The 12,643-nt window shown below is 32.0% G+C and overlaps 1 protein-coding gene across 1 annotated transcript in view; it reads left to right on the forward strand.

Moving 5' to 3' along the window:
* Window positions 1-12,643, forward strand: part of sugct (succinyl-CoA:glutarate-CoA transferase) — a 195,971-nt gene that overhangs the window by 81,348 nt on the left and 101,980 nt on the right. Inside the window, exons 10-12 of the mRNA XM_073830794.1 lie at window positions 8,697-8,768; window positions 8,946-9,043; window positions 11,658-11,760. Of these exons, the coding sequence (XP_073686895.1) occupies window positions 8,697-8,768; window positions 8,946-9,043; window positions 11,658-11,760 (273 nt within the window). The remainder of the gene's footprint in view (window positions 1-8,696; window positions 8,769-8,945; window positions 9,044-11,657; window positions 11,761-12,643) is intronic.

A 12,643-nucleotide genomic window follows, 5' to 3' on the forward strand; every position in this document is an offset into this window, starting at 1 on the left:
TGGATGGGCTGGCTAATGTAAAACGAGAATGTTCTTGAGGGAAAACCACATGGACGTGGGGTGCAGCCAAAGCCTAAAACAATTACTGTGTTCAGGCTGGGCTCTAATAAAAGACACCCTTTCCTTCTCTCCCAGTGATGAAAAACGCGGCTGTGTTTCATTCAAATTCTGGAAATGGTTTATGTCTTTTTAAATCACTTATTGTTTGCTATGTTTATTCACTCAGAGGAACTTGGCTTCCCGAAAGCGAAGGGCTCTTTTGATCGCGCTAGGTGACTGCTCGTATCAAAGGCCTTATCGTTCTGGACGCTCGTCCGGGATGTCGTGTCCCATCTCGTGGGCCGTTTATATAATGTGATATAATGAATAATGTAATGAATAAAGCATAGACTGTTTACGGCTTTGTCTTGCGTGAGAACTTTCTTCATGTCTCCATTTCCCCAGGGTCACAGTAAGGCTGCAGGTCTTTGCCAGCACTTAATCAAAACTGAAAATGAATGTTGACTGATTAGGTTACTTTCAGATCGGGCCTCAATTAGGGTGTGCTAATTGTCCTTTCTTATGTGAGAATGCCGTTGGGAAAGCAAAAGGAGGGGTTGGACCGAAATTCTCTTCTCGTTTCTGGAGCAGGGGTTGTCAAACTTTATGATGACACCGACTCCCAAAATACGACGATCCTCTTGGAACCACATTCCTAAAATATAAAAGCTGATATATGTATATACAGTATGCATATAAGATTTATATTGTGAAATTAAAAAAAAGATTATGAAAATCCGAAATATTAAATAATTAGCATGGCACTGCTTTTTGTGACCCATCATTAAAGTATTATTAGATTTAAAAGCAAAAACACAATAAAAACAAAAGAGAGAGGAAAAAACATAATAATTATTAAATATTTATTTATTTTTTGAAACACTTTTGTGTCTGTGTTTTTTTGTTCTTTGTGTTATTTTTCTTTGTTTCATAAACATTTGTGGTGTTTTGCTTTTTTTATTTTGTTTCATAAATATTTTTGTTTTTGTCTTTCTGTTTCATATTTTGTTGTTTTTAATTTTGTGTTTATAAACATTGTTGTGTTGTTGTTTATTTCTTAAATGTTTTGTTTTTGTGTGTTGTTTTGTTTCAGAAAAGTTATTTTAGTTTCATAAATGTTTTATGTTTTTGTTTCGTTTCATAAGTGTTTAGGTTTTTGTCTTGTGTTTGTTTTTGTGTTATTTAGTTAATTTTTTTCTTTCTTGTCGTATTATGTCAAAATGTTTGTTTTGTGTATGCTGTTTTGTTTTATTTTATAAACATTTTTGTTTTGACATTTGTGTCTTTTTGCTTTATAATTTTTTGTTTTTGTTTCATAAACATTTGTGTTTTTAGTTCATAAATGTTTTGTTTTTTGTTTTTTGTTTCATAAACATTTGTTTTGTATTATTTATTAAATATTTCGTTTAGTATGTTTTTGTTTTGTGTTTTTGTTTTTGTTTCATAAACATTTGTGTTTTTAGTTCATAAATGTTTTGTTTTTTGTGTTTTTTGTTTCATAAACATTTGTTTTGTATTATTTATTAAATATTTCGTTTAGCATGTTTTTGTTTTGTGTTTTTGTTTTTGTTTCATAAACATTTGTGTTTTTAGTTCATAAATGTTTTGTTTTTTGTGTTTTTTTGTTTCATAAACATTTGTTTTGTATTATTTATTAAATATTTCGTTTAGTATGTTTTTGTTTTGTGTTTTTGTTTTTGTTTCATAAATGTTTTTGTTTTGTTTCATAAAGGTCTTTGTGTGTTTGTTTTGTTTTTGTTTCATAAACGTTTTGTTTTGTGTTTTTGTTTCATAAATGTTTGTTTAAAAGTTGCTGTTGTGTGTTTTTGTTTTGTTTTTGTTTAATAAACATTTTGTTTTGTTTTTGTTTCATAAACATTTTATGTGTTTTTGTTTTATAAATGTCTGTTGTAGTTAATAAACATTGTTTTTTGTTTCATAAACATTTATTTTGTTTGTTTTGTTTAATAAATGTTTTGTATGGTTTTGTTTTTGTTTCATAAATGTTTTGTGTTTTTGTTTCATAAACGTTTGTTTTGTGTTTTTGTTTAATAAACATTTGGTTTGTGTTTTTGTTTAATAAATGTTTTTTTTCATAATTGTTTGTTTTGTGTTTTTTTATAAACGTTTGTTTTGTGTTTTCTTTCATAAACGTTTGTTTTGTGTTTTTGTTTAATAAATGTTCGGTTTGTGTTTTCTGTTTCATAATTGTTTGTTTTGTGTTTTTTTATAAGCGTTTGTTTTGTGTTTTCCTTCATAAACGTTTGTTTTGTGTTTTTGTTTAATAAACGTTTGGTTTGTGTTTTTGTTTAATAAATGTTTTTTTTTTTCATAATTGTTTGTTTTGTGTTTTTTTTATAAACGTTTGTTTTGTGTTTTCTTTCATAAACGTTTGTTTTGTGTTTTTGTTTAATAAATGTTCGGTTTGTGTTTTCTGTTTCATAATTGTTTGTTTTGTGTTTTTTTATAAACGTTTGTTTTGTGTTTTCTTTCATAAACGTTTGTTTTGTGTTTTTGTTTAATAAATGTTCGGTTTGTGTTTTCTGTTTCATAATTGTTTGTTTTGTGTTTTTTCATAAACGTTTGTTTTGGGTTGTTTTTTTAAGCGTTTGTTTTTGTTTCGTAAACATTTATTTTGTGTTTGTTTTGTTTCATTAAGGTTTTGTTGTGTTTTTGTTTCATTAACATTTAATTTTGTTTTTGTTTCATAAAGGTTTTGTGTTTTTGTCTTGTTTTTGTTTCAGAAATGTTAGTTTTTGTTTTGATTTTGTTTCAGAAATGTTTTGTTTGTTTAGGTTCTTTTTTGTTTGTTTTGGTTGTTTTGTTTTGTTTTAAACATGTTTTGTTTTGGTTTTTGTTTTGGATCAAACACTGTGCTAAATAATGTGTTAGTTTTAGCCTTTCTAGCAAGTGATATTTAAGCCAAAATACTGCAAAGTTTGATCGTATGCACAGTCTATATATATGATGCAAGAAAGGATATTGGAAGCTGTTCTTTTTGTTTTAAAAGCGTATAATCCTATTTATTTTGCCATCCCAGCTATACATAATTATATATAAAGTCAGTTTAGATTATTTTAGAATATTTGTCTCCTGCTGTTGGTCTGGAATTGCTGGTTTCGTATGAACATTTGCAGTATAATATCAGACCATTGCATTCAGTAGCAGGTGTTTCAGTTGTTGATAATGAAGTTTGGTAAATGTAGCTTCAGTGGAAAATCAAATCAAACCCTCTTAGTTTGTAAGCAGGACACAGCTTGAAAACAGAGTGATGTATTACAATTTAAGTCTCCTTACTGGAACTACTCATATGAGCCTTTTTCTCAAAAGTTACACATCCCCCCCATCTCAAACTCATTATAATCACAGCCCAAAGGCAGCAGCTAGTGTCATTCAGCTGTTTGAAAGATGTTTAGAATACAAATTTCATTGTGCAATATTCATGCGTGCAAATGCAATATACACATAGTAGTTGTTAAAAACAGATTTGATCTAACTATTGACTTTTTGCTTTTTCTCATAAAAAGCTGGCATAGTTGTAGTGTGAATAATTCGCAAAAGGAATGTAGACAAGAAATGTAGATTTTTAAAATAGTTTCATCTGTATTGGTTGATATTGGACATTTATTTTTGCATACTCATTTCCTGTATTTATTTATTTTATTTTATTATTTATTTTTAATGACCTTTGACATCATCTAACACTCATTTAAGTTATAAACATTTAATAACTCTACAAATAAATATACATTTACATAAATAGTGCATTTAAAATGTAGGTTTTAGGGGTCTGTTTTTAATTTATTTAAACAAAATAGTGCAATATGTATTAGCTAAAACTAAATTAATCAGCTTATCAATATCAGCCAGAGTTTTAATATTGGGGGCGTTTACAAGATGCCGTTTTCAACTAAAAACAAAACTTTTTATGCGTTTTGGACGTTCATTTACACAAAATTGGTGTTATGGAAGTCTGAAAAATCTAACTTTTGAAAAACGTTTCTTAAAAATGATACAGTTATTATTTCTGTGTAAAAATGTGTTTTTGTGATAACGGTGATGTCATATGCATGGTTTGTTTGATTTTGTGTTTTTGTTTCATAAATGTTTGTTTTGTTTTGTTTAATGAAATTGTGTTTGGTATGTTTTTGTTTTGTGTTTTTTTTAAATAAATGCTTGTTTAAAAACATTTGTTTTAATTTCATAAATGTTTGTTTTGTGTTTTTGTTTGGTTTGTTTCATAAAGGTTTTGTTTTGTGTTTTTGTTTGGTTTTATAAAGGTTTTGTTTTGTTTTTGTTTCATAAACGTTTGTTTACTGTTTTTATTTTATATCATAAAGGTTTGTTTTGTGTTTTTGTTTAGTTTTTTTGTTTCATATTTCTTGTTTCATAAATATTTTAGTTTGTTTCGTTTGTTTTATTTTTTGGTTTTGTTTTGTAAACATTTTAAACATTTTTGTTTCAGAAACATTTTTGTTTGTTTTGTTTCAGAGAGTTTTTTTTGTTTAATGAACATTTTGTTTTGTATGTTTTTTTTAAATGCTTGTTTTGTGATTTTGTTTTGTTTCATAAATGTTTTATTTTCTGTGTGTTGTTTCGTTTCATAAAGGTTTTGTTTTATTTCATAAACATTTTGTTTTTGTTTTTTATTTTAAAAATGTTTGTTTTTGTTTTGTTTTGGTTTCATATTTTTTGTTTTGTTGCATAAATATTTTTTGTTTGTATTGTTTCATAAAGGTTTGTTTTTGTGTTTTTGTTTTGGTTTCATAAAGTTTTTTTACATAAATGTTTGTTTTTAGTTTTTGTTTCATAAATGTTTGTTTTGTGTTTTGTTTTAGAAACATTTTGTTTTGTAAACATTTTAAACGTTTTGTTTTAAACATATTCTTGATTTGTTTTGTTTCAGAATTGTTTTTTTTTTTGCTTCATAAACGTTTTTTGTTTTGTGCTTGCATGTTGCATGCTCAGTGTGTAGGTATGTGCATAGACGTTGAACGTTATCTGTACATGAAACTAAAAAAAAAATGGCATAGAAAAAATGTCATTCTTTGCTATTATACTTTTTTCTGTAAATGTAAGAAATTGCTAGTATATTTCACAAACAATTAAAAAGAAACCATAATGAAGACTGAATTAAACATTAATTAAACTAAAATGTAAAGTAGAAAAACTGAAATAGTATTTTCTCCAGGGCCCCAAAACCCCCTCAGACCCCAGAGTGTTAATAATCTTTATTTTACAACTTCAAAAATATGTTTTTTAAAGTGTCAACACATTAAATCCTGGAGAAAAACTAAATTTAGTCATCCTAGATAAACCCCTGAGTGCAAAAGACACGTGAGTCTACTTGTTTTGTAATTACCGCCCAACTGGCGATTGTTTTATTCACTCGCCAAAGCCGAATTTTACCCGCAATTGGAGCTTGGCGAGTGTTAATTTTGGCTCCAGCGTGCAGCCGCACACAACAGGAAAGATGTCAGGTTGAACGTCATCAAGCTCCTTCCACACGCAAGTGGCATCCAGCAAGCCCCAGGGTGCTTTGCACGAGTTTGGAAACATCAATTTGGGCTTGATCTCTTTCGTCAAAAGCGGACCCACGCTAAGATGAAGCTGGATGCGTTCGCTGTGTGTGCATTCGCCTTCCTGCTGTTTCCTGGACTCCCCCAGGCATGTGACCTCTTGGCCCGTGCTTGATTTATTCATTTGAAATCATTTAATCTGATGGGCTACATTTTGTCAAAACACTGTCTCATTAACCGTGGTCCGTGCACTTTGTTTCTCGTTCAACCTATTGTACTGCCAGGGGGCACCAGAATAAACACATAAAACAAAGCGCTTGTGCTAAGAGAGGCTGCGGCGATGAATGCACGCTTTGTTTTGAGGTGTGCCGCTGTGGCCAAAAGACGATTAGCGATGTCTTGATTTACTCATGCAGATAGTCTGGTCCAGTGGAAGCTGATGGATTGCATTTGAGAAGGTCACGTTAGTTGAACTTTGGGGCCGTCTGCGTGCTCTTCACGAGAGAGAAACGGGAATGATCTGTGAGGGGAATCATTGCATTTGACGTGATTTCCGTTCAGTGTGGCTTCGCAGGCATCGGAAGAGTTGGTTTTTAGGTCTGTGGCTGTTTCTAGCCAGTTTTGTTGTCTCTGCTGTTTTCTTGCGGATTATTGTTTGTCCTTCCTCTGCGAAAGCCTTTTTGCTCGGTTTGGCTGATTTCCAGTGATAGCAAAATGTGACTTCTACCAGTAGGCATTGAGCCTAAAGTAGGGTTTGAAGGAATGGATGGACCCGCAAAGTTCAACCTGAAGAATTTGTGGGCCTGATCTTTTGTTGAAAGATTATCCCTCAAACCGCTAATGTGCATATTGAAAATTCAGATTCGCCCTGAGGATTTGACACAACTTGAGTTTTACAGGTCATTGAGAAGCACACAAATTCTCTAGTATTTTCCTTAAGGCAAGACATTGTTTTCATGCAATTTTGAGTTTTTTGGCTTCTTTGCTTCCCTGACCTAACTTCCTGACTAGTGGAAAGAAAACATCCAAAATTCAGTTTTAGGGGTTTATATTTTTGCACTTTATCTATCATAAAGATTTCAATTACATATTTTTTAAAGCCATTTTCTTAAAATGAGTTTTTCTTCCTGCTGAGTCAGAAATTACTTACACACAATTACTTTTGTACTACTTTCATTTTACCACCACAAACTATCATTATAGTCGCCTTTTTACTTACCTATGGATCTTCTACAGTGAATGGGTGCCGTCAGAATGAGAGTTCAAACAGCGGATAAAAACATCTCAATAATCCACCAGTAGTCCACACCTCTCCAGTCCATCAGTTAAACTTCTTAAAATACGAGTCCTCTATCTGTAATATTGCTTTCTTCATTGAAGAATTTGTCTTGTCTGAATCAGGAGCAGTTTTCAAGTGAAAACAGTTCAAAACAGCTCTTAACAAATATGTGGGTGCATTTTGATGTTGGAGACTACAGGAGGAAGCAGTATTATGGATTATGGACTCCTGTTATAGTTGCCTTTTTACTCACCAATGGATCCTCTGCAGGGAATGGGGGCCATCAGAGTGAGAGTCCAAACAGCTGATAAAAACATCACAATAATCCACAAGTAATCCACACCACTCCAGTCCATCAGGTAACATCTTGAGACAAAAAATGTGGGTTGATTTTGATGCTGGAGACTACACGAGGAAGTAATATTATGGATTATGGACTCACATTTTTATTGTTGCCTTTTTACTCACCAATGGATCTTCTGCAGTGAATGGGTGCCGTCAGAGTGAGAGTTCAAACAGCTGATAAAAACATCATAATAATCCACCGGTGATCCACATCACTCCAGTCTATCAGTTAAGATCTTGAGATGTGAAAAGCTGTGTGTTTGTAAGAAACAAATCCATTGAGAAACTTAAAACTGCTTAAAATACGAGTCCTCAATCTGTAATATTGCTTTCTTCAGTGAAGAAGTTGCCTTGTCTGAATCAGGAGCCGTTTTCAAGTGAAAACAGTTCAAAAAAGCTCTAAACAAATATGTGGCTGGATTTTGATGTTGGAGGCTACAGGAGGAAGCAATTTTATGGATTATGGACTCATTTTTACAGTAGCCTTTTTTACTCACCAGTGGATCCTCTACAGTGAATGGGTGCCGTCAGAGTGAGAGTTCAAAAAGCTGATAAAAACATCACAATAATCCACAAGTAACCCACACCACTCCAGTCCATCAGTTAACATCTTGAGACAAATAAAGCTGTGTTTGTAAGAAAAAAATCATTGAGAAACTTAAACCTGCTTAAAATATGAGTCCTATATCTGTAATATTGCTTTCTCCATTAATAAAAGTCGTCTTGTCTGAATCAGGAGCAGTTTTCAAGTGAAAAAACGTTCAAAACAGCTCTAAACAAATATGTGGGTGGATTTTGATGTTGGAGACTACAGGAGGAAGCAATATTATGGATTATGGACTCATATTTTTGCCGAAAGCATTGGTTAAAGTTAAAAACATCTTGATGATGGATTTGTTTCTTATAAACACACAGCTTTTGGCTTCATAAGATGTTACCTGATGGACTGGAGTGGTGTGGATTACTTGTGGATCATTGTGATGTTTTTATCAGCTGTTTTGGAGTATAATTCTGACGGCACCCATTCACTGCAGAGGATCCATTGGTGAGTAAAAAGGAAACTATAAAAATGCGAGCCCATAATCAATAAATATGCTTCCTCCTGTAGTCTCCGATATCAAGATCCACCCACATATTTGTTAAGAGCTGTTTTGAACTGTTTACACTTGAAATTCTGACGGCACCCATTCACTGCAAAGGATCCATTGGTGAGCAAGTGATGCAATGCTAAATTTCTTTAATTTTTGAAGAAACAAACTCATTGGATGGCCTAAGGATCAGTACATTTTCACCTTTTTTATTTTAGATGAACTATTCCTTTAAGCAGCTAGTGAACCCTAGAGGAAATAAACATTAGATGCAGATTCATAAATTTAATTATATCAAAGTTTCCAATGTTGTCGTTCTGTTTCTGTTTATGGCAGTTGGTGTGTGAGTTTTTTTTATTTTTATTACTTACACAGTTTTTAGTTGGCAGTCCGCTCTGTATACTTATTAAATCTCTGTGTTTGCAGGGTTTCAAGACCAAAGATGGATATTTGGTTGTGGCAGCGGGAAATGATCAGCAATTTATGAAAGTGTGCAAAGTAAGCAGAGACCTTTTATTATGGATTCCAAATACGCATATTAATAAATCTAAGCAAGCTTTATTTGTACATTGCAGTCACTGTCGTATTTTATAGCTACATGCATTTGTTTTGACTGATGGGAAAAGGCTTCACATTTCCTAACAGTTCTGTCATCAAATGTCTCTGTTTGCCAAGGTTCTGAGCATGAATGGCCTGGCAGAAAGCCCGAAGTACAAAAGCAACAAGTTAAGAGTTCAGCACCGCAAAGAGCTGCTGCAGATTCTGTCTGAGAGGTAAGACTTTACAGTCAACATGAAATCAAACCCAAACCTGTGAGTGTAAGACAGTAAATGTATGAGGAAATAATGTTTTCTTAATCATTCATCAAAATGTAATAACTTGCTCCACCTTTGAAATAACTTTCTTTTTTGGCTTTTCCCCCTCCCACTTAGGCTGGTTAAAGGATCAATGACAAATGTGTACAATATAAATACTATAATTAAAAAAATATATATATTAAAAACATGTGCCAAGTTCTTAGCAGTTAACTACTGTCAAAACAAAAATTATCCAGACACCAAATATAAATTTTGATATTCTTTTACTGTGGGTGCAGGACACTATTGGTTCATTTATGTAAGTGAGGACAGCAAAATAAAGTAAACTGTGACCTTATACCAAATTCTTCATACAGTGGACTACCAGTAAAATTGATACAACTTTGGGACCAAATATTAATCAGACACTTTGACCTGACCATGTTTTGCTTAAGTGTTGTTTTTTTAAGCATTGCTTGGTAATTGGTCAACAAAGTATTGATAGTTGTGTAAATATTGTCATATTAACAGTTGTCTGAATAATTTTTGGTTGATTGTAATCCATTACATACCTTTCTGTCAAAGTCATCTGAAATTATCAATATGAATTTGTTCTGACACAGTTTAACTCTTGAGTTCTTGTCATATTTTATTACTATTTTCTAAACTATAGCGAATAAACTGCAATAATGTGAGAAATGTTGAAAGTGTCTGAAGAACTTTTGGTTTAACTGTATGTGTATTCATGTTTGTTTCATATATATATATATATATATATATATATATATATATATATATATATATATATATATATATATATAAAGGTATTAAGATGTCCACGTCAAAAGAAATTTACAAAAGTGATGGCAATGACATTTGAGTGGGTGTCTTCTGTAAATTAGTGAAAAATTAATTTTTTTTTGCCTAGAAAAACAAAAAATGCAATTAAATGAAACAGATAAACAATTTAAAGCAGTTTTACACTTATTGTTTTTATTCTTAAACCTTTTTTTTGTCTTTAACCTATATATATATATATATATATATATATATATATAATTTTTTATACTGTATTTTAAGGATATAGTGTGATGTAAAGTCTATCTATCTATTGTGTTTTGATTTTTATTCATTATTTTATTCATTATTCATTTATTTCTTTTAGTTTTTCTTAAGGTTTGTTTTATTTGTGTCTTCATTTTTATTTAAATTTGTTTTGAATTTTATTTATTTTTTGTGTTTGATTTGTTTTTGTGTCTTTGTTTTTGTTTGTTTATTGTTGTTTATTTCTTATTTTATTTTTATTGTATTCATTTATTTATTTTTAAATGTTGTTTTGGTCCTCATTTACTCACCTTCATGTGTTTCCAAACTCATATGACACATCCATGACAAAATGTAAAAAGTTCATGCTTTTTTCCCCCCATACAATTTTTGTAAATAGACACTGGGGCTGTTAAGGATGCAAAAGCCCCATAAAATCTCTTGTGCTATATTTATAGTCTTGAAAAACCATAGGAATGCTTCAGGTAAGGTTAAAATTGACATGCTTATATGCTGAAAATCTGCTGCAGCTGCCTCTTAATCAAAAGTAAAATGAGTCATAACAATACCATACCATTTCCTTGACTTAAAGGGCAGATTTACTAATGCAAACCGTCTTTTGGCATTAAAATAGTGGCATCAGGATTTACTAAAGATGTAGCTGAAAAGACGTGGACACAGTTATTTTTGCGCCTGACCTTATTGAATATGCATTTGTAAGAGTTTCTCTTTCAGATGCTAAATTTATAAGAGAGTTTTTAATTGAATCGCAACGCCATTGCGCCATTATTTAACGCCCAAAAAAAGCACGTCTTAAAGCAGGCGGTAATTTGCACTGCTCTTGGTAGATTACGCAGGTCTTCATGGAAATGATCCGGCTGCGTCTTTGTTCTTTAATGTGCGCATTGTTAGTAAGTCACACACAGAATTTTCCCCTCCCATCGGCGCTTTTATGGAATTGCGGTCTAACGTTAATTTGCCCTGTAAATCTGGCCCTTAATCTTTAATGCCGACCGCAACCAAAGATGTTCTGTCCTTGTCACATCCTAATTTTCGGTTTCTGATGCATTTTGTGGTCAATGTGTGAGAGTTGCGAAAACGTTCTATTAAGAAACCAAATTAATGTTAGCTGGCGTTGAAACATTTTGTTCGCATAGCATGTTCTTGGCAACAATGGGATTGTTGTGTGCGAAAAATCTGTACACAATTCAAACGGCACATTCTGACTGGATGAATCAGCGTCAGTCACTAAAGGCCAAGCCATGGTGTGTGAGAGCATGTTTACAACATGAGAAACCTAATATGTTTACAGTGTTGCTCGAAAGAGAAGGCCGGATTAACTTTAATTATAGTGGGCATATTAAGTGAAATCTTTCAAAGTGTGTTGGTGGTTTTACACAGGGCTGTTGTCCTGAAGGGACAGGGAGAGGAAGTGGCCACATATGACTTGCATTTCGGTTCATGTTATCGTGGCCGTGCCCCGTTTTCCAGCTCCCTCCCTTTTGTCCCTTTTCAGACCTTCATTCAGGCCTCTGTCCTTCCTTAGGTTCATGCAGGAGACGACTGGAGAGTGGTTGAGGCGGTTCGAAGGCACCGGTGTCCCCTGCGGCCCTATCAACAACATTCAGCAGGTGTTCGCCAACCCTCAGGTTAGTTTGAGGTCACATCAGTGATTTAAAACAGCGGTTTTCCTTCACAACCAAGATTTTACAGTGGCGGCCCAAACTCTGTGCAAACAGTTGTATTAAGTACAAAACGACGCAAAAAATGCTTTTCTTACTTAGATATTTTTGTCTTGTTTCCAGTCAAAATATCTAAAAAATCTTGAATCAAGACGAGTAAAAATTATTTTCTTGTTTTCAGAAAAAAAAACAAGTCAAAATGAATTGAGTTTTTGCTTAGATCAAGCTAAATAATTTGCCAATGGGGTAAGCAAAAAGATCTTATTTCAAACAGAAAACAAGATGATTTGTCTTACCCCATTGGCAGATTATTTTGCTTGCTTCAAGCAAAAATGCTCCTAATTTTGACTTGTTTTTTCTAAAAAAATAATAAACCATAATTTGTACTTGATTTAAGAATTTTTAGAAATTTTGTCTGAAAACAAGACAGAAGTCAGAAAAGCATTTTTTGCATTGAAACAAACACACACACATTTTTTTTAAAGTCTCTTCTGCTCACCAAGCCTACATGTATTTAATAAAATACAGCAAAATCAGTGATATTGTGAAATATTTCTACTATTTAAAACAACTGCTTTCTATTTTAATATATGTTAAACTGTAATTTATTTCTGGGATCAAAGCTAAAATTTTCAGAATCATTACGTCAGTGTTCAGTGTCACATGATCCTTCAGAAATCATTCTAATATGCAGATTTTAAGAAACATTTATTATTATTATTATTACTGTTATTATTATCAATATTTAAAACAGTTGAGTGCATTTTTTCAGGATTCTTTGACAAAGAGAAAGATCCAAAGATCAGCATTTATCTTAATTATATATTTATATTATATATTATATATTATA

Source organism: Garra rufa, chromosome 24 (assembly GCF_049309525.1).
Source record: "Garra rufa chromosome 24, GarRuf1.0, whole genome shotgun sequence".
In the NCBI taxonomy this organism is placed as follows: domain Eukaryota; kingdom Metazoa; phylum Chordata; class Actinopteri; order Cypriniformes; family Cyprinidae; genus Garra; species Garra rufa.